Source organism: Poecilia reticulata, chromosome 20 (genome assembly GCF_904066995.2).
Source record: "Poecilia reticulata chromosome 20, P_reticulata-male-v2, whole genome shotgun sequence".
In the NCBI taxonomy this organism is placed as follows: Eukaryota; Metazoa; Chordata; class Actinopteri; order Cyprinodontiformes; family Poeciliidae; genus Poecilia; species Poecilia reticulata.
The window spans coordinates 18,477,511-18,503,148 of NC_088849.1; the positions used below are offsets into that span (position 1 = coordinate 18,477,511).

Sequence of the window (25,638 nt, forward strand, 5' to 3'; positions counted from 1 at the left end):
TTGCGCCGAAAGCAATAGTATTAATATTATCACAATATGTCCTCAAGGTTCAACGTATTTTGAGATTATGTGGCGGTCAGACCAACACAAAGTAGTGCATAAATGTGGAAGTGAAGGTAAAATACGGCTTAAATTATATGCAATTTAAAATGTTACATTTTATTTTTTTAAATTGTCACTCCTCTTCCGCTGAAACTACACAAGTCCTTTGCACTTGTACTTTCGGATGAAGACGTTTTTCCCAGACTGTATGGCGGTGGTTTCAAATTGCAGTCCTTCAAGTCCAGAGACCTGTAACTTTTAGATGTGTCCATTGTCCTTTACATTGAATAAAATGGTAAAACAAGCCTCACTAGCCCTTGTGCGTGTGAGGACTGAGGACTGGCAAATGATACAAGTTTTACGGGTGTGGGGTCGGTTGGACCCCATTTCTAAACACAAGGTGCTAGCATGTAGTCGAGTTCCACTGAACGCTGCTAATGAGCTGATATTGGAGCCAGGTGTGCTAAGGGTTGTCCCTTGAGGACAGGAGTTTGAGAAGAATGTTTTATGACAGACTCAGGCAGTATCTGTGTCTTTGAAAGTCTTTGAGCATCATTTTTTAGCTTACTTATTCTCAGTTAGTCTTTGATCTGGACAGGGTCCAACCAGTTAAGAAAAAATAAAACTGTTTGTCAGTATTATAATGTCCAGCTACTGAGCAACCTATTGCTTATGTCAAAAACATTCTTTTTTTCAGATCACAGTGTGACAGATATGACTATTTTATTAATCTAAATGAGTTAAATTTTTTCAAAATTACATGTACAACACACCACGATAGACCTATATCATACAAAACAGTCACACAATAAATAGAAAATACAGAGAGGCTGAACTTTGTCTTTGTTCACTGTGAAATCTATTCTTTACTCTATTTTTCTATAAAACAAACATGATACAGTTTAGCTAGTTTTTTTTTCATACTAAAATGTAAAACGGGGGCAGCACAGTGGCACAGTTGGTAGAGCTGTTGCCTTGCAGCAAGAAGGTTCTGGGTTCGATTCCCGGCCCCGGTCTTTCTGCATGGAGTTTGCATGTTCTCCCTGTGCATGTGTCTGTTTTCTCCAGGTACTCCCACAGTCCAAAAACATGACTCCAAATTGCCCCTAGGTGTGAGTGTGTGTGTGCACATGGTTGTTTGTCCTGGGTGTCTTTGTGTTGCCCTGTGACAGACTGTCGACCTGTCCAGGGTGTACCCCGCCTCTCACCCAGAACGTTAGCCGAAGATAGGCACCAGCAACCCTCCCGACCCCACTGAGGGACAAGGGTGTAAAAAAAAAATGGATGGATAAAATGTAAAACTAAATGTCAGTCATAGACAACTGATTTTCTCATCCAAAATCCATGTAAATATACATGTATTTTTCTGACAAGTTTAACATGATGTAAATGATTTAAAGCAAACATTTCTTGTTGAGTTAAATGTATAATAATTAATTTTTCTTATGTCAAATAAACCTGGAGCAGCTCTGTGAAGATCGGCTGAGAGCTGCTGCATTCTCTTTGCATCATCGCCCTCTGGTGGCTCTCGGTGCATTTGCATTATATTGCTTCTAAATGCACAGAATATCTCAGGTTGGTTTCCTTGTTGCAGTTTCTGTGACTCAGTCTGTGATAATAGCAGGATAGCATCTATGTATCTATCTATTTGTCTATCTGGAAAACCATTAACATGCCAAGTGATACTTCTGCACAAACATTTTCCTGAGGTTACAGACGACACATCACACACAAATCAACCAGTCTTGTTTCTGCGCTGTTTTGTTTTCAACTTGCGACTTTCACACTCTTAAAAAGGTTAAACAAGCAATTCTTTGACAAAAGGGCTGGGAAAAAATCTGCTGTACACAAATCTCACAGATGGTGTGAAATAATTTTTGCTGCTGAAAATTATGGATTGGTCCTGTGCGGGTTTGTCTGAATGCAAAAAATCCAAATCCAAAGGATTATGGCCACTGATGTGGTTTAAATAAAAAAAAGAAAAAATCTTTTTATGTTTCCTGCCTTGTCTCTCTGCTCTCTCTTGTTTGTGCGCTCTCGTGCCCTTGCAGCTGAACTCTTCCGTCAGGTCTCTGCTGAGAAAAGCGAGGATAGACAGCGTTGCACAACAATGTGCCCCAAGTTGAAAGCTCTTCCTTCCTCCATGCTGGCATCGGTTGCCTTGAAAAGATGCACACGTGCCAAAAAAATAGTCTTTTTCACTGATAAAGTGCAGACTTACACACAACGCACATGGTCCGTGCTTTCCTGGAAATGCCAACGAGTGCTGGCACTTTCTAAACCAACATCAGTTTTGCAAGAATAGGAGAAAAGGCTGTGGACTTCCTTCCATTGTTTGGACACTGATCGGGAAGCCGCAGTAAACGGCGTCAGCTTTTTCTGACATGATAGGGAAATAATCCCAGAGAGCACCGCCGATGGAACTGATTGTGCAGTTTAACAAAAAAAAACAAGATTACAGGGTTAATCACAGACTGATTAAGAAAGAAACAAAACTTTTTTTTTTAGCCCACTCACTGTATGTGATTATCACAAATTCAGTTCTATGGTCAAATTATCTTTCACTTATTTTATTGCAGCTGATCTATTCATCTTGCTGTCCTCTACCTCCTCCTCCTCCTCCTGCAGGCCCACTTTGACAGCTGAAGAGTGTTTTGCACTGTGTGGGTCGGACTCTGTGTGTTTGTACAGTATCAGGCATTAGTCACCCAGGTTGGTGGATGGAGAAAACGAGTAGCTCAGGTGGGTGGAAATGCCCTCATATTGGATCACACAGAGACCTCGGAAAAACAAAGAACAAAGCGTCGAAGATGAGAGAAACAACTATAACAACAGAGTTTTATAAATAGCTGTAAAACAGGAAAAAAAAACATCAATGCCTGAAAAAGAGGGTCCTTCTTTATTGAAAACTTTAAAGTTTTGCTTGTTGCCAGTAGTTTTGTGTGAAAGCATGACTACTCTGAGTTCCTTTGCATTTTTAAGAAGTATGAAAAATGAAAGCGATAATGGAAACCCGGATTTAGTTTTTTTTTAATTACTTTATTTGAATAACAGTGACTGGCATTGTATGTAGTTCAACAACAGTAAAAATCAAGGGGTTAAAAATATGAATCAAGAATATAAAACGAGTCTCAAACGTTCATGAAAATCGAGCATATTTTCTATTACATTGTGACTGAGCAATTTTCTCCAGGAAGTGGGGCTTGTATCTGTTAGTTAATCATTAACTTAGAAGCAAAAAAAAAATGAAAATATACAGTCAGCATCTGCTGCAATTTAATCTTGCGTGACAGCTGCAATTAAAATTTGAGTTTGTGTTCAAAGTGCGCCAGCAACAAAAGACAAGTCCAGCCCAGAAGCAAACCAAGGTTCTGCAGGAGGAACATGGCAAACGGTCTGTTGGTCTTCACTCGATTCATCTCTGGAAGCTAGCGACAGAGGGAAGATAAGAGGTTAAACTACAAACACCAAGCAGTGTGAATAAACAACAATTGGCTCTAATTTTCTTATTGCTGCCTAATCCAATGTTTTCTCTATACCATCTCAAGAGGAAGCTGCTGTTTAAGAATGTGGTAAACCAAAGTTTACGTTCAGGTTATGAAACATGGTTTCTATAACCCAAAATAACATTATTAAATGGTAAAGAGTGAATTGTTTTCACTCTTTACCATTTAATATGCTCACAGACACTAGTGTGTCTGTAACCATAATGTTCCTATAAAAATCACCACAACATTGTGGGACATATCCAATAAAACCAAAAAACAGGCAAACACAAAAAACTTCATCAGCCTCTACAAGACTGTTTTCTTTGCGGATGTATCTCATTGCACTATCAAAGCAGGTTTTATCCTGCAACATCATTATCCATGTATTAGGGAAATGAATAAGTTTTTGACCTATTTGCAAACCTATCAACATTTTAGATATGCATTTATGTCAATTGTTTTAAATTATATTTGTGTTGTGGTTGAAAAAAAATTATCAAAGGAAAAAACATTTAAGGGTTTTGTACACCTCATTACCAGGGGCTATTTATAAGACAGTATGTTAATCCTTTTCTTCTCAGAATCTATTGAGCATCAGATTTAGAGCACATGAAAATGCCTTACCATTTCTGCCAGGGACAAGTAGAGAAATATCCCAGCCGTGACGGAGAAGATCCACTGCTGCACATCTGTGTCTGACGAGACAAAGAGTCCGACGTAAAGGCCCATGAAAGCCGTCAGGGCGCTTAGGAAGTTCATCAGCACTGCAGTCTTCACTGAGAGCCCAGAGCTGAGTAGCACCGCAAAGTCCCCTTAAAGTCAGAAAAGTAGCAGATTTTGGTCACTCCTGCACATTGTTTTCCGCTCTCTAACATCAGGGGGACAAACAGAAATAATGACCCCTCACCCATCTCGTGTGGGATCTCGTGGCACAGAATGGCCACAGTGGTTGCCATGCCGGTCTCGGCTGATGAGGAGAAAGCCGCTCCGACGACGAGGCCATCGGCAAAGTTATGAAGACTGTCTCCCACGATTACCATCACAGCCAGCACAGGAACCCCTTGTTCTGGACACACAGAGTGTGTAATTACAGCTGGTCTTCAGACAGCTGCTCTTTTGTACCAAATTACTAATTACACAGCACAGGACTGTTTGACTCATTCTGAATTAGTTGTTTTACTTACTCTGTCCAGGAGTGCTTTCTGTATTTGTACATTTAGGATAAATCTCTGAGCCCTCTACATCTTCCACTGAACCCTAAAAAAAAACGGAGACATTTATTACGAGCTCTGAGGTGATTTTTTTTTAACCTCTCAACATTTTAATTGCTTTCCTTTGGGCCTTCAACTTCTTTGAACCCCTTTTTGTGACCTGCTTATAGTTTACTGTCAGGAATGTGGTTATTTGTCTTCAATAAATCACTGAGTTAAATTGGTCACTTCAGGGGTTATGATCTCTAATATTTAAATATCTAGACTAGAAAAACATGGCAACGCATTGGTAGCAAAAGGAGGGTTCAAACTTGCAAAGGGAGGAAATTCCCATATTTGAACATCTTTCACATACTATTTTTTATCATTTTAGTCTCCATGTGCTTTATACGTTGATTTCAAAATATTAAAAACATGTTACACTTTGATTGACTCACTCAAGTTTCTATAAATATTTGCATGTCATGTGATCAGATTGAAATAACCCAAAACAGTAAGTAAATGTAATGTTTAGCTATAAAGATTCTGTTTTTATTTTGGGTTTTTTTTTTATTATTATTTCCAAAATTGATGTTTTCTATGGTAGAGGTTGGAGGCAGTGCTTCACTAATGATCTTCCTGTGTGAAACACGTGCTGAGAATCGAACTTGTTAAGCATTTACAGTTAAAGTAACTGACTGATGTGAAATTATATACAGTTCTGTTTACTTAAAACATTTTTTTTTTCCACCACTTTATTTTTGAAGAAGGCAGTTATTCTGACCAGAAACACTTGCATACATGATTCATTCTCAATATGTGTTTTATACCGGACAATCTTTGCTAATGTATATTTGGTAGCAGATTGTAAAACAAAACATACCAAGTCGTTAACATGCTTTTATTGTGACGTGTACCTGCAAAATATTTTAATGTACTTATTGATATCACATTTTAGCAGGACTTTGACTATGCTAAATGTGTTTTCCAACACACATTGAAGTCTAAGAAAGAGGGGGAAAAAAAGTTAGTGTTTCCAAGCATTGATTATGACTTACATATAAATTTAGAGTATCGGTTTTCAGAGCATGAAGTACTTTCAAATTAAACAAAGTTCTCTGTTCTTTCATCTGATCCAAGTCTGAGATTCCAAACTCAACCACAATGAATTGAACGTCAAAGATGAACCAAAACATATTTTCTTTAAAAAAAAAAAAAAGAGTATCTGTGCAGTAAACATATAGATTTTTTTCCTGAACATTGATGCTTTGTTTTATTTTTTTGTTGGTTTTTTTTGGACTTGTGTCTGTCCAAAAATATTTTCAAGTAGGCATTCAAAGGCCTCTTTTCAATTCAATACAAGCTCTCTGGAAAATGTAATCCTTCATTGTCCAACATCCTACTTGCCGTGTTTCTTTACTCCCTCCCACACTGCTTCACGTCTACAATTACATAACAACAGAGGAGGAAGGATTCAAGGGGAATTTAATAGAGCAAATATTTATTTTTATTTGAGTTTATTTGTTCTCTGCAACTTTTGCAGTATGATTTTCTGAGCTGCTTTGTCATGTATCCCATCTCTTGTTCTACAAAAACGTAAATAGAAGGGCAGATAACGGGAATGAGTGGGTTCTGCCAGGAGTCCTCAAACTACCCGTCAGTTCATTCGGGGCTGCGATGAGACTCACCAACTGGATGGTGGAAATGGATTTGCTCCTCTGAGACTGACCGTTACAGTTCAGGTCTAGGGGAAGGTCGCTGCAGTGACCCTGCAGACAAAAGAACATCAGGCGACCATTATCACTCAACATGCAAAGTCATGACTAAAGTGTTTGTCTTTGCAGGACTCTCACACAGCTTATTTAAAAGAAATCAGTCAGCGTTTTAGTCGCTTTCCTGTGATAATCTGTGGTTGAAGTGTCTTTCTCTGTGTCAGTAAATCCGAAATATAGGCTCCAGAAAACAAAACTCTTACGTGACCATGAGAAGGGGCTAAAAAGGAAAATGTCCTTTCAAGGAGAAAAAATCCATAAATCCCAGCAATCAAGCCCAAGATCTTCCACAGATGGTCTTTATCCTCATTGGAGAGCACATCATCATGACTATGAGTGCTGTCATGTAGGGCAAGAATCTGTAAAGGACATGAAAGTACGCAAATTTAAAATTTAATTCACAAGTAAGATGTGTTTTGGATTATTAGGGACCCTTTGCACTGGATTTGAACTATCGAATCGTCTCCTGGATCTCAACATACCATTTGAACATTGTTGACCTTACTTCATTCTCAGTACTCACAATTTTTTTCCTCTTGTCTTAACAATTCCACCACCAACACCATCCTGTCTGCAAAATGTCCCACAATCTATAGACTTTGAATTGAAATTTGCATCAAATTAAAAAACAATCACTTTTTCATTTTTGGTTGTCAGAAGAAGAGAACAAACGATACACGGATTACAGATTCATTGGTGCCAAAGTTGGGAAGCTCTCGTACTGCTTTGCACATAAAAAGAGACGCCTGCAAACTTCATCCACGTTCTGTTGTTGATTTACCGTACGTTTCTGTGTCATGGCGCAGGTACGATCCAGTGGGAAGGGCCCTTCCAATGCTTCAGGGGTTTCTTACTTGTGGAATAAGGTGCAGGAGAGCGTCACCTGAGAGGGTTCCCACTGCCAGGCCCACAAACAGCTGCAGGATGAGCGTGTAGGTCTCCTGACAGGAGTTGAAGAATAGCAGACAGATCCCGAACATGGATCCAACTGTGATTATCAGGACGGCAGCTGTGCTGTAGCCGTACTCTACAGGAAGGAGGAAACTCTGTCTAGATTAAAGGTATAACATATTAAAAACGCATTACAAAATTAAACAATTTGAAAGAGGGAAAATATTTTTGCCTACATTGGAGAAACAGCTTACACCGAGTTTTCACTCAGCGACACCTGGTAACATTGGTGTGGCGTATTGACTGACTGGAAGAGGAATCAATTTTTCAGTATTAAACCAGCCTGGTCAGAATTGATCAAGCTAATGATTCCAATCACCTGAAATTCCTGGTGCATTTATTCAGTTACTGTCTTTATCTGTGAGCTCAAATTAAAAATGTGTGCTATTTTACCAAAAATATTGAAGGTATTACCAATTATACTGGAAGTAGAATAAGTCAGACTGATATTTTTTAAAAGGAGAAGCATGCTACACTGTTGAATCTTCAGATTCATTATAGTTAAGTTTTATTCTTTTTCTTTAAACAACCTTACAACTTAAAATCGGTCATTTGAAAGGATTGTGATGTTATGAAATGAACCATTATAGGACTGGCTTACTCTCAATAGCAGTAGGTACCGACCCTCTCGAATTTTGCTGTAGTGACCCACAGGCGTTGCCTAGCAGCTGCTGAACGATGGCAGGACAAATTTGCTGGAATTGCTCTTTGGAAATGGATAAATGAGGGTCAAGAGCAAAAATATCCACCAACTGGTTGGCTGACAAACACACCTAGTTGGGTGAAAAAAGAACAAAAACAACAAGTTGATTAAAGTATTTGAAATCAGTTTTAAAGCGATACTGCCCTATTGATATTAAACATCACCTGTGTCCAGTCTCCATCAGTGTTGTGGCTAAAGTTTTGTAGCAAATGTGAACTTTGTTTGATGCCCGTCTTCTTCTGTTTGTAAGAGTGCATTGGTTTTCCATCACCTAACCGATGAAGCAGCTCTTCCAGGTCTGGGTAGAGATATGGTCAGAATGCAGCATTGGTTCAAACTTATTGCATGACGCCAAAAGATTTGTGAATAAGAAGGTAAGATGGGAGAAATTTGTCTTAGAAGAGGGGACAGGAATGGGCAAAACAATTACGAATAAACGCATTAAACTGAAGCGGTCAAATCTGGATCAACACCAAGCAATAGTGAAATAAAAATGTGTCACCATCAGTGAGGTTTTGGCGCAGAAGAAAATATCCATTTCAACGGGAATTGCAGAAGGTAATTAGAAGAAAGGTCAAAACTGTACATAATTCTTTTTTTTTTAAATATAATAGTGAATGAAAGCCTTTGAAACTTATGTTTTATATTAACATATAACTATAATTAACATATAACAAGTTAATTAATACATTCATTAAAATTGAAGCTATGACTACTTTGCACTGAAACAGTGTACTTTCTTTTAACCAAAAGCATAAGGTAAAAACTTGTGACATGATGGCGTTTTCTTTCACTTACCTACGATCTCTAGGTTATTAGAGCAATTTAGCGACTGAAATATGTAATCTATGAAGAAGTCGGGGGATGGGAGGCTCCTCGGTGCAAAGCAGTGTCCCTGCAGGATGTTGCTGATTATAGCTGCTGCTACTTTGGGAACGTCTGCCACTCTTGCACCAGGATTTCCATCTACATCCACCTCTTCGAGAAGACGAGCTGAATGAATACACTGAAATCAAAGATAAATTATTTACATAGACATTTGCACCCATTCTGATAACATACATCTGTCTTAAAAAAAGACCCCCAACAAAAAACAACAAGTTTCCCTACTTGGAAATCGCGCATGTCCTTGTTGGAGGGATTGTAGTGCTGGCTGATGAGCCGCAGAATTCTCTCTGTCTCGCTGTGTGACAGGAACTGATGGTTTTCATTTGGATTCAGGCTGGTGAAATGCAGCAGATAGAACTGCAGGTTCACAGACGAGGAGGGAAGGGCCGGTGGAGGGCCGATGTTTGAAACGCACAGATCCTTCAAGTTAATTATGTAGTACAGCAGGACAGTTGAGATCTTGTGGTAATCTTCCTCTGTCAGTTCAGTCCTGTCATCGTCAAGCACAGAGAGGGCCACGTTTGGTGTCAGGCACTGCAAGGAGAAATACAAGAAAGATGCAAACCGTCAGGCCATGAAGTTTTTGTTTTAGTTTCTGATCTAAAGAATTAGCCTGATCAGTGTTAGGACACTGCTACTTTTGAAGAAAACACAAAAGCTCAGTTTGACTCACCAACAATGTCTAAAATATTTGCAAAGTAGGTAAAACTCTGCTGTTAGTCCAAATCTGCAGAGGAATTTGCTTGATTGAATTCAAAATCTTACTTTCAAGGCACAAAAGGCACATAATCCTATTGACAGCCCAACTGGCCAAACATGCACCGCTTCTAAATCCATTTTATTAGGTCAAACCGAGCAACGTTAAAGCCACTCAGCATGAACGGCCCACAGAGGTCAAGTGCTCAAGCCTCCGCACTTGCATTTCAGCCATTAACTAAAATAAAACAAACATAAACCAAGAGTGAAGACTTAAGTATTTAAAATTCAGCATAAGTCAAGCTAGTGAAAGGTTTTGATAAACTGATAATCTATGTTTGTTTTTTTTTGTTTTCATTGCAATGTGAAATTGATGACAAATCTTTGAGTTAAGGTAGTCTGGAGCGCCATCACAGGCCTAAGCAAGCTAATGAGAGTTTCTGAGCTTCCTTAGAGTTCGAATACTAAAACAATCAACAATTATGAGATCCCTGTTTGACAGAAAGAATAGAATGAGGGCAGGATTTATTGTGAATTAGCAAAAAGCCCTAAGCGTCATGCAGAGGGAGGGGTTTTGAAGGACTACATGTGACTGCAGAGCTGACTGGTTGTGATGAAGCCAAATCCTTTGCAAGCATCCGTTTGTTTAGGAGAAAAGTTGCAAACTGTCATTTAATAAGGCAAATGAGACTTGGTAACAGTTCCAAGAGTCACATTAGGTGAGTCTGATAAATGCATTCGTAAATCTTTCAAAACTGCATTAAATAGTGGATTTGTTAAGGTATATTTTTTTTTATTGTGAGTCCAAATATTAATGAAAAACTGATAATTTCTGTTAATCTACTGTTCATATGTCTCGGTTTGCTTAGTGAAATTATAAGTGCTGGATCATAGGGGTTTACAAGTTGAGTGTGGGCCACAAAAGACTTCCAGAAAAATGTTCCCAACAGAAAATGTCCCAAACCCCTGAATTTGATCAATACATTTTTCTGGTAGAATGGCCTAAACAAAGTCTAGACCGAAGTCCATTTTGTGAGGCTGATAGAGGAAATATAATTTTTATCTGCAAAGCGTTGTACTTTTCCTGGAATGTGAAATGAATACAGCACAGTCCGTACTGTACTGTCAAGTGATTATCAACAGAATCATAAAAAGAATAAGACTGGCCTTACTTTCTCACACATGTCCTGTGTGAAGCCTGTCCTCTCAGCACAGTGCACATCCTGGAGCAATTTAGTGATCAGTAGACCAGTCCTGTTCTTCAGGAGTGTAGGTTTCTCATCACTCCCCAAAGGTAGACCCAAAGTCCTAAGAGTCTCCGGCAGATACTGCCGGTCCTGTGCTTTACCTCCTGTGACTCTCCCCAGCTCACAAAGATGCAGCAGGAGCACCAAACATGGAGCCGAGCTCCAAAAGCGCATGTTCCCAACAGCGTAGATAGCCTTCCTCAAGCCCCGAGGACAGGGAACAAGACTAACCAAGACAGTGCTGGATAATAAACATAGACAAGAAAATCAAGAGAAGAAATAGTCAAGTTGAGCGGATGGAAAACGAGATCTCAGCGGGCACTCTTGAGTCGAACCAATCCTTACAGTGCTACGTGGTTAGTTAGTGAAAGCCTGGGCCCCTCAGCCCCAAACAAAAGGATTAGCGCAAGCAAGTGAAAGAGCACAGGGGGGAAGAATGGGCTGGTTTGCTGTCGAGAAACTAATTAGCGTTTGAAGACAAATGAGGACAGAAGGACCAAATAGCTACACAACAAATACACAACGCAAAGCTGCTCTATTGAAGTGATGTGCAGCCTTTGGGACGGGTTGATTCCTTACAATATACTTTAAATCTCTCGTCCTTTTCTCACTGTGCTTCATACTGTCAACAGGTAAATACATTTTGTGGATCTAATTTGTCTCTCCCACTTTGGGAGCAGGCAAGAGCAAGCTTGAGTGAGCGTTTCTTACTTTTTCATGATCTCTGACTCATCAAAGATAAAAAATAAAAAAATACAGAGCAAGATACAGCAGGCTTTCTATGACCCTCCCACGTGGGATACCCTGCAGGTCGAATCAGCACAGCAGCAAGATTTTTATTTTTTAATCTAAAAAGCGATCCTGAAAAACAACACTGACACCTGGCACATCAGACTACCAGACTGCTCTGCTCTTCACAGCTGCTGCATCCAGCTTTGTTTATCTCTGACAACAGATTGTCTTTGTTGGATCAGCAGAAGGTTTATTTTGGGAGATTTTTTTTTAGTGTCGGTGTAGCTGGTAAAGCCGTCTTGGAAGAAAAAGAGTTTGACTCAGTCCCTGAAGATTAGCTGTGAGAGTTTTAAAGGGGTCACAGCTTCATTTGCAACATTCAGATTAGTAGTGGGTGTGAGATTATGGTAGTTGTGAGTGAATTACCAACGCTACAGTTTATAGCCCGACTCAGATCTGCACTGATGTTTAAAGAAGATCTGATTTTAGTTGTGTAAAGTTCAACACTGTTACAGATGATACTTTCCCTCACTTGAAACTCCTGGAAAGGCCTATTAAAACACCACCATTTACCTTTTTCTTTTATCAGTATTCAGCAACAACCACTTAAATAGATTATACTCATAATTACCATAACAGAGAAATTGTTTCATATTATGTTATTTTTCAGTGCGTTATTGTATTCACAGTAAATTACCACCAACAGTAATGTGAGTAAACTACTGCAGACTGGTAAAAGTTGTAATCTACAACAGTGTTAAGAATGGGAAGGAACAATGACAGTACAATTAATCTCTTTCAAATAGCATTTTACAAAGCTGAAGCAGATTTTACTGCTCTCATTTTGAATTATATCTTCATTTTAGGAACCTTTGAAAGCAAAAGGGACCATCAATCTCTTTCCTCCCTTTTCACCTTATTTGGTATTTCATCTTCTACTCTCTCTAATCTTTGATAAAAGATTAACATCCTTTGTGCATTTGGAAATCAAGCTCTGAGAATGTTATTCAACTCTACATTGCTTTTAATAAGATTCTGTAGAAAAAAAGGCAAAAAAAACCCAGTGACTTTAATCGTTTTTTTATTTATTCAATGTCTATTTACAATAGTGTAAGGAGTACTGAATGGTCTGTAGCAAATATTGACAAGCATCACATCTGAGGAGGATCTGTTGATCTCAAAAGGCAGATATTCTTTTCATGATTTCGAACACGTAAATATTCACAACTACACTGATTTGTCACCAATTTCTGTACATATTAAACTGATGCATGCACTATGTAGCCAAAATTATTAATATATTTGCCTTCATATATGCATGAATTTACCTGCAATAATTTCATTTATTTATTTATGCTTAATATGATCTTAACAATTTCAATCTTTATGACTCTCCAAAAGGGGTTAATAATTTGTATACTTTAATTTTTGGCCATTCCTTTAAAAGTATATTTGGGAGCTGGTGATGGACAGGAAGGCCTGGCTCACAGTCTCCACTCTAAATCATCACAAAAATGTCCTGTCAAGTTGAGGTCAGGACTCTGTGGAGGGAAATAAAGTTATTTCACACAAAGCTCATTCATTCATTCATTCATTCATGGCTTTCTGGCCCGTGCTTTGTGCACTGGTGTAAAGTCATGTTGTGATAGGAAGGAGTCAATCCCAAACTTAGCTGCCTGCTTTTCCCTGCTGCATGCAACACTTTGCATTGCACTTGGTGATGCAAAGCTTAGATACACTTTCTTGGCAATGGAAACTCATTCACTGAGGTAATCGGAAGGACTCAGAACGTTTGGAGGTCTATTACACCTCTACTTATTATGATATGACCAGTGTTTGCAGAGGCAGTCAGTATGGCTACATGAGGTGCACTGGTTTTACACGCTACTGGCCAAACTATACTTTTCAGAGGGGTAATTCCATACTTTCTGCAATATATTGCTTGTATATATACATTTATGAACATAAACTCAATGGAGTTTGGTTTCTAGCATCATGACCTTTCAATTAGTGTAATCAAAGTCGTTCAGCCAGTTTCCTCATAAACTGAAGGTAATAAAGATAATTTAGAATCATTTGTTTTTGTGCTGATTATTACTGGTGTCTCCTCATGCTTGTTCGTTCTGCTCTATGTTCACCACCAGGCCCTTAGTGTCCACAGGCACTCGATTTGGATTGTTGAAGTACAGCTTGTTGTCAAAGGTGCACTCAGCCAGGGTCGCCATGGGCAACCGTATCCGTTTGCGAAACAGGAGGAAGGCAGCGAGTCCGACTATGGCTATGACAATCAGCACAATAGCCACTGTGATGCCGGCAGAGCCATGTGATGATGCTTCTTTAACAGTTTGAACTGCCAAAGAAACAGAACCATAAATTAGACACAATGATCTATAATTCATTTTAATTATGCTATGGAATAAATTGCTTCATTTACTTACCTACGAACTGAGGCTTTGATGTAGGTGGGATGACTGTAGAAATATAGCAAGACCTCAGTGTAAGTGCCCAATATAGATATAAATAACATAGCAGCAGGTTAAACTCACCTTTAGGCCTTTTACAGATGTAAGACCTGTATCTGCTGCAGCTGTTTGTGCTCCACTCGCCGCTGTCAGAATGGATGTTCACACACGAGTCGGACTTTGGCATTCCTATTTTCCAGTTGGTATAGTCTACAACACTGTTATCGATCCACATCCACTCATCTGAAGCAGAGAAACAACAATCAGACAAACTAATCTGCATGACCAGGAGACGGTGAACTGCAACCTCTGCAATGAGTTTTTAATAGTGTGCATACATGAAACCTTCATGGGGTTTTTTAAGCACAATATTACATTTTTTAAGTCAAAAAAGTCTGAAATTAGCCCTATTATGCTCACCATCATGGGACTTGTAGAGACCAATCCAGAAAGTTTTGGCTTCATCTTGCAGGCTTTCAATATTCTTCTGTATGAATTCTGCCTCCACAGGGTCCTGGATGCTCGCCAGCGAAGCACCTAGAAAACCCAAACACATGTGGCTGGAGTTCATCCATTGAGATGAGGGAAGTGTGTGCAAAGTTTTCACAACTTACCTAGTTTCATACATTCAACTGAGGCATGAGCCCAGTTGTCGACCACAGAGCCCAGAAAATAATAGCAGTGACCCCTAAAAGGCATCCAGGATCTGTCCTTCTTTGGCTCTGGACAGTTGCCAGGAAGCTGTGGTGGTTCAGTCGGCGCCAAGTCTGAAAAAGAGGTAAGATCTGTTATTCTATAGTTTAGGCAGTGGACAGCTGTAAAGGTAACTAAGAGATTAGCTTACCCTGTGACCTTTTGCAGATTGAATAGTAGGTGCTGGAGCATTCCCCTGTCTTCCATGTGTGATCGACATCTATATACACACAACCATAGTTTTTTGGCTCATTCTTGCCCCATTTGGTGTAAGAGAGAGGCCAGTTATCCACCCACTTAAAGCGACCTCCGGTCTGGAAAGAAAATAATTGACAATTAGCACAGAACTAGAAAGGTTTTATGTTTAAAATATAATTCTGGTGGAAATGTTTAAAAGCAGGCTTTACCACGTTGTTGTTGAGGCCGATCCACACTGGTTCTTTGAGTGTGGAAATCTGCAAGGTGACAAAAGCCTGGATCATGGGGTTCAGAATGCTGGCCAGCTCTGAATCGTCTGCCTGGCATTGCCTCCGAGCCTCATCCCATCTCATCTTCTGGGCCACCAGTTTGTAGGAGTCATTGCCAATCTTGTAAAAGGACTTTGGTGAAACAGTGGTGGCTGGCACCGCAATCTGGGAATCTGCACAAACAAGACATGTGAGTCAGTTGTCGACAGGTTTATTCTAGAAGTCCTGGCAACTGCATCTTTCTTAAACATGTTTTAAAAATCACTTCTGTCTCCAAACAAAATGAAAGGCCATAATGAATGTCAAGGACTTCAAGCAGTACTACTGCTGAAGAAATCACCCATTGTTGGAGTTGTACAACTTCCAGTTTGAGTCATTGGGGTAAAGTAAACCAACAAGATTTTATTTATTTATTTTTGTGATTTTACCTTAGAGGCCTGTCTTTTCCTCATGTTGTGTTTAATAACAACAAAGGTTGAATTAAACCTTATTTGTTCCCTAGGTTTTATTGTAGAAAATTACACAAAGATGGCTTGTGCGAACAGGCCCATAAGTAGTTTAATTTATTTTTTGAGAACTTAGAAAGTGAAAAATTATTCAAATTGAATGTATTTTTTAAAATGCTATGCAACCTGGTTGAATTGGACATCATATTGCATATGCTACAGTGTAGCCATAGTTTTATGTCATTAAAATGGGACATAATTCTATTCTATTTTTACTCATTTTATTTTCATTTCTCTGCTGTAAGCCCACACGTTACTCACCAACATTCCTTTTACAGACAAAGCCGCGTTTTTCACCACAGTCTTCCACTTTCCACTGTCCTTTTATTTTGAGGATGCTGCCAACCAGGATCACACAGTCAAACACCTCAGGAAGAAAAGAGAAAAGTTAAATGAGTTGCCTTTTTCTTTTCAAAATGTACAAAACCTGGTTGCTTTATTATTTATTTATTTAATCCGATAAATGAATAGTTCTGGCCACAATATGAAGAACAAAGCATAAGACACAATCTGTATATGTAATGTAGCATTAATATTCATATCCCTATTGTATCTAGTATTTATATTGCAAAGTGGGAGTGAAAATTGAGGACAATCAGATTAAGATCATTTTTGTGCCAGTTTAAAAAAACTCTAGTGAGAAAGTCTGAATTTTAAATATTTCCACATAAACAAACAAAACTATGATGAAGAAAATCTATGGTAGCCTCAAAGAGCAGACAAATATTATGACAGACAGAAAAAAAAACTATTATGAAAGAACAAAATGTAAAGCAACCAAGTGACCTGAAGGCTAGAACTTCAATAAAGTTGTAAAAACCTCATCCAGAAAGAAGCGTCCGTCAGGTGTTGATGTGGGATGTCCTTTGGCCCAGTTAGTGAATGAAATGGCTTTGCCATCTGTCCACAAGAAATGCATTTCCCAATTGATGTCGTTCATGCCCAGCCACAGATCCTCCTTTTGGCTCAGCATTTGTGTTGTTAGGAATGCTGAAAAGGAAAAGACGGAACTTGCATGAAATGCATGTGCAAAAACTCAAATTGTAAAGCTATTTTTGGGGTTCTAAATAAGTCAAATCTGAACTTTAAATTCCAAACATAGACACAAGAGCAGAACTAAAATTGTGCCTAAGCTTTAGACAGCCCTCCGATAAACTTGTACAAGTTAAGATTGATTTGGTTTGTGAATCTTGAGCAAAGCAAATCGAATCCGTCTTTTATGAGTGTTTATGAGACAGTGTGGGTGCTGACCTTGCTCTCTCTCACTGGTGATAGACACAAGATTTCCTCCCTCTTTCTGGCAGTGGGTCCTGGCATCTTTCCAGTTCTTCTTATCCGCAAAGAATTTGTAGCACTGAGTTTACAAGGCAAATTTTATTCGCTAGCGTCACTTCCAATATCCTTAGAATTTATAAACAGAATTTACTGGGGAAACTACAGTGAGAAAATATGTGCCAAACTTTGTAATAATACCTTTCCTTTAAAGTTAAGCCACTCAGGTGCACATCCTCCTTTTGGAGGGGTAGTTGGTGCCATTGTTGTATTAATAAAACTGCCTCTTCTTTTGCAAACAGAAGGCAGCTCCAGACCACAGTTGATGTCATTCCAATAACCTACACATGCAGAATTTATAAAGCAAAGTGACAACAGTAAATATTCAAAGTTTATCTTAATCAGACTTACCCATGCTTGTGTATATTGTTACGCAATTTTCATCATTATTTGCAAAGTTTGGCTCATTGTTTTCCCATGCAGTGTACGTTACTGGTGTTCCATCTACCCAGCTGAAAACAGTAGATAATATAGGGAGTTATTTAATTTAAGAAGACTAAACTGAATCTACTGGCAAATTCTATGGTCAGCTCAATTGCCCCAACTAATTTATTTACCTGAAGGACTGATCCAAGTTCACAATCAAACCGATGTAGTATTGTGCATGGTGTTGTGTTTGAGAGTCCCTTGTTAACTGTGTAAGCATAAACATAAGAGAAACTTTAAATCAGAAACTGTTGTATAACTTAAAAAACAAGTATTGTGGTCATTCTGACCTCCCTTATTGAGCAATAAAATGTAACTCTCACCTGTTTCCAGAGGAACTTCCTTTCACTTTCGCCTGTTATGACTGCAAGTTCACCAAAGTTCTTTTTACAGTAATCTCTTGCAGCTTCCATCGGTAGTTTGTTTTTGTTTATGTAGTAATGACTGTCATTGTATATGAGCCACCCGTCTTCTGTGGTGTTGAATACTGGAAAGAGCACAAAGAGCTTTATGGGTCAGCAATATTAGTTAAGATTGTTTCTCATTTTGTTTGACCCACAGTTTTCTTAGTTCACATAAAAACGAGTGTTGGCTTATCACAATTTGGTAAGTATTCCAAGGGTAAGTTATGTTTGGATCTTTTATTTTCACTTGAGTTTTTTTGTTTTTTTGCTTTTTATTATGATATTAATTTGCTAAAACTGACATGTGAATCTTGGTTTCTATTTTCAACAAACCAGGTGACTGTTATTCTACCCTTTAGGTTTTGACTTGTTACTTGATTAGTTTTTCTGACGAAAATGGTCATAATGTTGAAACCTACCTTCTACAACGAAGACTGGTTCAGGTTTGGGAGTCACACCTGAAAATGCAATAGAAATAACAATTTTGTGACATTTGTGGAATTGAAATTCATACATACATTCAAAATGTTGACTCACTACCACATATTTCACTCCTTGAGTTGTAATTATGAGTCTAACTTTGATGATCTGAAGGAAAGCCACCTCCAAGACAGAAATATAATTGTGACAACACAGACAAAAGAAAAGCAAACAAAAAAAAAACAACAACAAAAAAAACCCGCACAATTTGAGCTCATTATCTGTGCTTAGCAATAGTTGGTTTTGTGAAATCTGATCGAGGAAGTTTTTTGTCAAGAAAATGTTTACAACAAAAAACTTAAAAATTGACTGATTCACACTAAGTGTTTGCAGTACGTTGAAGCGAAAAGCTTTGTTTCTCGTTGGGACCACAGTGAGTTTTACCTTTGCGTATCTGGCAGATCCAGTCGTTATAGGAGTCACAGTTCCGATCGTTCCAGTGACGTCCATAGTAAAACTGAGCTTCTGCACAGTGTTCGTTGTCATTGTGGTTGTTTGGTTCTCCATAGCCCCAGTTCTCAAAACTGAACTAGATTACAGTTTTTAGGACAAAAAGAATAATTCGAGTTAAAACGATCAGTCACAACTTTATTATTATTACTACTATTGCCGTAAATGCTGCATGTCTTACAGGTGATCCATCACTCCAGACAAAACCTTGATTGGGACCCATGAGTCTCAGGCCTATCCAGACCGGATCAGAACTGTAAACACTGCAAGAAAACAGAAAACATATTTGCGGAGGACTTTTGGATCGGCCAAATATAGGAAGCTCCAACGAGGATGTCAGCGCAGGTTAACATACTTCACATTGTCTAAGTCCCTCATACTCAGTAAGCTGATCAGGTTTCCACCAATGGCTTTGCAGAAGTCCTGTGCTTCCTGCCAAGTCTTTTTATTCTCCTTCATTTTCTTGTAAACCTTTCAAATAAAAAAGAAAATGTATATATATATATATATTTTTACAAGTATCATCATATTATTAAAAAAACTAAAAAATTCACAACTTCCTTCTTACTTTATAGCAGACGTTCCTTTTAGCAACAGGCGTCCAACCAGAAGCACAGCTCAGCTGTGGGGTGGTCGGTTGGACGGTTGTCGCAAGCACACCCTCGGCCTTCTTTTTGCAAATATACTTCTCTTTGTTGCTGCAGCTGATAACATCCCATAAGCCAGCAAAAGTCCCAGTTGTCATGGCAACACACCCCTGTTTTCTGTCTTTTTTTTCCAGAAAGAAAAAAGCATAAACTCATCTTAGTTCTACTCACTTAGAAACGACAAATGTAAATTAGATTCACATGCAGAACTATAATGAAGATATACACATTTACCAATAAATCTAAAAAAAAGACCGCTTGTTTATGCTCAGATTCTTTCATTTGTTAAGTAAAAACTAAAAACGGAGGTCAACTAAACAAATCTATAGTTTAAAAAAGCATAATTGAGGCAAGGTAAGTTTATTTTACACTTTTCATATGCAACATACGGTAATTCAAAACACCCTGCAATAAGAAACGTATACATACATTTAACTATAAAGATAGACAGCTAAACAGTTAAAGAACATGGACTTTACCTGGCATGCCAACATTGAAATGAGTAAAGGTAACCCGTCTTCTTGTCGTCCACTTGAAAATATTCCTGTCCTCTGTGTTGGTCAACCCCATCCAAAAATACCTTTCTGGTCTCAGTCCCACTAAACTGACGAGAAAAGCATTCTCATATCTGTTTGGAAAAAGCAAGAGTTGATGAGTGTTTCAGCACAAATCGCTATAAATAGTATCTGAACTCAATTATTAGTAATATTTGTATCATTTCATTAGATTTAAGGTCATTTAGTCGCAAGATTAATAATGATTCCTACCTGTCTGCAATATCTACAAGGTTCGAACCCCCTTTTGAGCATGCCTGCATTGCCTCTTCAAACGTTTTTGTTTCACGTCCAATCTCATAGCAATAGGAGCCAAATCTAGTGGTGCCCTACAAAACCAAAGTGTCAACGCATTGAGTCGTATCACTTCTATGTTTTATTAACGTTAAGCCACATTACTCACAAGCTTGCATCCTGGGTTGAGTTCCTCTTGGGTACCTCCGGTCAGTTTTGTGGAAGCCTTCTTCTTACAAATATATCCATATGTCTTCTCACACATGTGATCTGCCCACTTTCCTTCCTTCACGAGAAATATGGAAACAATTACAGCATATCCATTAACTGCAGTCTTTACAACAGGACAGCTGTAGATGTTACCTTTCCTCTGATCAGGACACAGTCCTCCTGGTGGTTGGTAGCGTGAGATGGTTCATCACTCTGCCAGTTGGTGAAGGTCACATGAGAGCGATCAGACCATTCAAACAACATCGGGTTCCTCTGATCGTTCAACCCGATCCAGAGCACATCTGTCTGTACTGAGGTGAAAAACACAGAGATGGAAGTGAATGCAAGACTTTTTTTTTGTTTGTTTGTTTTGTTTAATTGCTAAAATAATTCATCCAGCCTTGTTTGTCACAGATGTATTTGCTTTAAACTTTTAATTTGCCTACTAGAGATATCAGCATGCTTTGGTGAATTGTCTTTTTTCCACCCTTGTTTTCCTAACTTATAAACATCAGAAAGTGAGACTTGTAAAGCCCCTTAGTCTCCATAGATATATTTATGCAGATATCTTTTGATATTTCACATGTAAAACAAATTCTACAATGACATTTGTTTTATGGGCATTTTTACCTTTCCAAATAACTGTTGTACAATTTATTTGGAAAACAAATAAAGCAAAGGCTAAAAAATATAATTTTGCTATTTCAACTGGATTATGGAATTTTAATGCAACTAATATAACCATTAATGTGTAACAACATTAAAAGTAAGAAGTAGTACCACTTAGCAGTGTTTGTCATTTTTGAGTCACAGTAAGGTGAGGACTTCCCGACTCAGAAGAAAGCGTATTTTAGCCGCCCGCCACCAAACACTGAATTCACGTTGCAGATATTTGTGTAGTTTACCACCAAATTCTGGTTGCTTTATAACTACTGTAGACTTCTAGTAATGTAAATCACCACTTACAATATCCTGACTGCGTTATAATGAAGCTCTGCTCTTCTATGTTGCTTATGCTGGCCAAATTTGCTTCCTCTTTGTGACACGCTGCCAAAGCGTCCCGCCACATCTTTTTACTCCTCTCCAGGTAGTAACATTGTCCTCCATAGGGCACCCAGTGACTCGGGCAGAAGCTGGGCCCTTTATCTGGAAATTAAGGACAAACGGAAGTAAGAACACATGCAAATACAGATGCATTGCCCTGAAAGGGGTCATCTTGAAATATGTTCTGTAAACAATTTACCTGGTGGTGGAGGCAGACTGGTTGAGTTTCCTTTACGGCAAATATAGCCTAGTTTTTTGCTGCAAACACTGCTTTCCCATTTTGATGCTTTTCTTGTATTTAGAGTTGCACAGCTGTCCCCAGGGACTGAAGATGGATTACCTGAGGGATTCACTGTTAGTTGCAACCTCTTTGACTCCAATTTGATACATAAATCTTGTAGAATCAAGTTCTTTAGCAAACCTGGGGCCCAGTTTAGATATCTGAATGGGTTTCCATTGCTCCACTGCCATCCACTCTCAAAGTCCAAGCTGTTTAGCCCAATCCACAGAGATGTTCCCAAATGATTTGTTAGCCCTTTATCAACACATAAATCAGAGGGTGATTGATTTTCAGCTGAATCATGTTACAGGTAATTGACCGAATGCTTGCTTTATACCTGAAATGTACGACTGTTCGTGCAGCTCTACGATGCTGAGGAGATCTGCTCCCTGCTGCTGGCAGCTCACCCTGGCCTGGTGCCATGTCAGAGTCGCCTGTGTATTCCTCTGATACTGAACCCTGGTGACTGGGTCAGTGTCCCAACCAAGAGATCCTGGATTGTGAGAAATACAGAAGTCAACAAGGAAAAAAAACAGGTACTTTCCATAATTTTCTAGGTACTGTTTCAGCAAACTGATTAATTACCCAGGGGAAATTATGTTTTTAAGATCTAGGAGAGTAAGAGTAGCTTTAGGAAGAACCTGGGAAGTTTTAGTGACCAGAAAGTACATGTATTTCAAGCAAGACCCTGATAAAAATTTATCCCTTTTCTGGGATAAATCCCAGAAAAGTATAAAAAGTTGTAAATCACCTCATGATCAAGCCAATTCAGGGAAAGTAATTTAGAAATACAATGCAAGTGTCACGGTTTTCCAGAAGGACTGAAGGGCATCGGGCCAACAAAGTTGAGTAGTAAAGTAACATAAAAATTGTCATGGAAATAATGGACTACCAATATGAGGACAAGTGCAAGGGAACATGAAAGAAACACCAAAAGAATCCATCAGTTAGTGACTGAAAACTGAGAAGCTTAAATACCAGGGAAGCTCAATGGATAGAGAATCGGTGGCTGACTATTGATAGAATGAAGTTGAGAGAGAAATCTGACAGGCAAGCTGTAGGAGTTATGGCACAGAGGGGAGTCTAATAAAAAATATGTGCAAAATGACAGAAAACAAAGAATAACTAAGAATGAACACAAATATAAAAAATGATCAAAAATACAAACCCAGGAGAAACTTTAAGATAAAGGAAAAAAAAAACAAAAAAAAAACAGCCGTACCTTTGGTTGGACAAAACCCAAACTTCATATTTGTGTGGTAATCCTTCTCAGTGGCACACCACAGCTGCCCGTCTGTGCGCCCAACCGTTGTGCATTCAGCGTACCATTTCGAAGCGTACTTGAATGGAAACTGACAGGGGGCTCCGAATGCATTGCCTCCTATGGTAAAGGTCTCTGAGGATGTAAAGATTAGATATGGTTAGAATCATTGTCATTATGCTGTGAACATTGACAAAACAGAAAAAATATTGAAATCAGATTTTACTTAAAGAAATGTGAAACTCAGAGGGCATGCATAGTGGGCTGAGCATACCCAATAAGTTATTTGATGAGCTGCATTTCAAGTTGTTTGCCTTTAACTTGCACCAGTGTTTGATTTTTTTTAATTTTTGATGTAATGAGACTGTGCAACTCTCACTTACACGGAAATTATTGCATGGGGAACCTCTGAGTCATCTCCAAGCTTTCCAGAAAGCTGGATAGATTCATGTATTGTAGACCCTAAACTCCTACCTTGAAACCCCTTTGAGCAAAGGTCCCCCTGAGTGCCAAATATCTTCCAGCGACTCCACTCCCCTGAGCCTTTGTAGATCATTACATTCTTCTCTTTGAAGTTGCCCCAATTAAGGTGCAGATCTTGGTCTTTCAAACCAAAGAGGGTCTCATTCTTACATTGCCAGTGCTGAAGACTGCTACTCTCGTCGCACTCAAAAAGAAGCACCTTTACCCAGTCTTTAATTGCCGTGGCTCCTAGACACAGCTTGAGGGAGAGACTTAGAAGGCGAGACTCTGAGACCCAGCGAAACTGCTGCTCTGTGGCACGGGGATTGCACTGTGCCAGTATTACCGAGCTGGCGCTTTCTACCTTTATGCACTTGTTGTGGTTCTGGTTGAAGATCAGAAAAATACCACTGTCTGCAAAACAACAGCACAACACAAATATGCTGATGAATTTCCCCCAAACTCACAGAATCAACAAATGTGTCCACGATACTCACCAATGGCAGCTTTGATGTGGAGAGCTTGCAGGAGACAAAGAATCAGAGCAAATGTTGAGAAAGGTGACATCCTCAAAGTCTGGATTAGACTCAGAAGGTTTCCCAGTCATGAGAATGGGAGTCTGTTGAGTGGAGAGTTGCTCGACAGAGAGCAGCAATGACAGAACCATGGTGTCTCTGTGCCCTTAATCACAGTGATGGACATCCTGTCACGTGGTAACACGGTTGGTCGGATGTCTGCAGTTTCCCTGGGATTTCAAAGAGTTTTGTGGAAAAAGAGAAGAGGAAGTAGGCTTTCACTACTACACAAAACAAATGACCTGTAGAAGAACAACACCTGAAACAAATGTCCTTTAGGTTTGACAAGTTATTAAAAGACCTTCAATGTGCATCTAATCAGTCAGAAAAGATTTATCAAGATGATTCGCAAATGATCGTTGGCTTTTAGGAACGACTAATTTAAGTTTGCATTGCTTTGCCAGTCTAATTCTTGACGGGATCCCCTCAAATCAGGCTTTAATTTATCGATTACAGAGATGATTCTAGCTGTAGATAGATAGTATGCAGGAAGGAAATCCTGCTTCCTGTTTGGGGAAGTAAGCAGAGATTATTACAATCTGGTCTGCAAGACTATCCAGAAATGTTGCAACAGTGACATGGATACAGGTAAATTGGCTACATGTCTGTTGAAAGATGCATAGGGAGCCAATGAATGTTAAATCACTGGAGATCACTTTACATATCCTACGGCAGAGACCACTAAAGGGGCAGGTGCTCAAAAAAAAAAAAGGGCACATCTAACCTCATTCTAGGACAGAATATTAACAAAGCCACACAGCTTTCAGATTTTAAAAAACAATGATAAATTACAAAATTGTGAGATATACAATCAAAGCTAAGGAAAATCTCTATATAGAGCATGCAACTATGCATATGTAAGATATTTTATTAGTAATTTCTTTCTGCAGGTCTGTTTTGCTATAGGAAAGTATTGCAATATTCAAACCCGCAATTTAGCAAGATATGTAAATCAGAGCTGGACCACCAGAGATATTTTGTCTTTACAGAATTACACTATTAAAAATATAAACAAGAGCACAATGCAACCTTTTAGTGTACTGTAATCTATAAAAAGAGCTGCCTGTTTGCTACACTTGCAGTGGAAATGAAGACGGTCCATTCAGGAAAGCAAAGCTGCATCAAACTTTAACATGGAACTGCAGAAAAAAGAAAAAATCAAAAGCAAAAATTTAATTGTTAATGCATGTCACCATGAGAAAAGCCTACTGAGTTTTGCTTAAAAAAAAACTTTTTTTAAAATTACAATCACACATTTGTGATTTTAATTGAAGTGACATTTTTTTTTTTTTTTTGCAAAACAAACTTATTTGCGCATGTCAGAAATCTTTTCTTGATATTCTAAGTTTTTGTTTGTCTCAAAGTTTTGCTTGTGATTCTCACAGGACGTTGTGGGCAGGGCCCAAAATCACAACAAAAGATTTCTGATGTATGCAAATAAA

The 25,638-nt window shown here is 38.7% G+C and overlaps 2 protein-coding genes across 2 annotated transcripts; both read right to left on the reverse strand.

The window, feature by feature from the left end:
* Positions 1-1,549: 1,549 nt before the first annotated feature.
* Positions 1,550-12,283, reverse strand: LOC103456875 (zinc transporter ZIP12). The gene is made up of 12 exons (XM_008396702.3): positions 10,903-12,283; positions 9,257-9,568; positions 8,945-9,152; positions 8,311-8,444; positions 8,045-8,216; positions 7,347-7,519; positions 6,696-6,851; positions 6,409-6,489; positions 4,715-4,787; positions 4,438-4,596; positions 4,155-4,342; positions 1,550-3,470 (listed from the first exon to the last, which is right to left on the reverse strand). Exons 1-12 carry the CDS (start codon positions 11,149-11,151, stop codon positions 3,342-3,344), a joined length of 2,034 nt encoding a protein of 677 aa, XP_008394924.1. The 5' UTR covers positions 11,152-12,283; the 3' UTR covers positions 1,550-3,341.
* A 492-nt stretch (positions 12,284-12,775) lies between these two features.
* On the reverse strand, positions 12,776-25,297 carry mrc1a (mannose receptor, C type 1a). The gene is made up of 30 exons (XM_081601670.1): positions 24,119-25,297; positions 23,634-24,035; positions 23,121-23,294; positions 22,236-22,391; positions 22,040-22,153; positions 21,818-21,958; positions 21,541-21,720; positions 20,728-20,885; positions 20,534-20,650; positions 20,344-20,459; positions 20,056-20,204; positions 19,498-19,697; positions 19,285-19,400; positions 19,111-19,192; positions 18,864-19,008; positions 18,419-18,457; positions 17,919-18,082; positions 17,727-17,803; positions 17,521-17,621; positions 17,311-17,450; positions 17,089-17,191; positions 16,658-16,827; positions 16,099-16,204; positions 15,272-15,504; positions 15,016-15,178; positions 14,786-14,938; positions 14,592-14,708; positions 14,256-14,414; positions 14,148-14,180; positions 12,776-14,059 (listed from the first exon to the last, which is right to left on the reverse strand). Exons 1-30 carry the CDS (start codon positions 24,186-24,188, stop codon positions 13,818-13,820), a joined length of 4,320 nt encoding a protein of 1,439 aa, XP_081457796.1. The 5' UTR covers positions 24,189-25,297; the 3' UTR covers positions 12,776-13,817.
* Between the last annotated feature and the right edge of the window lie 341 nt (positions 25,298-25,638).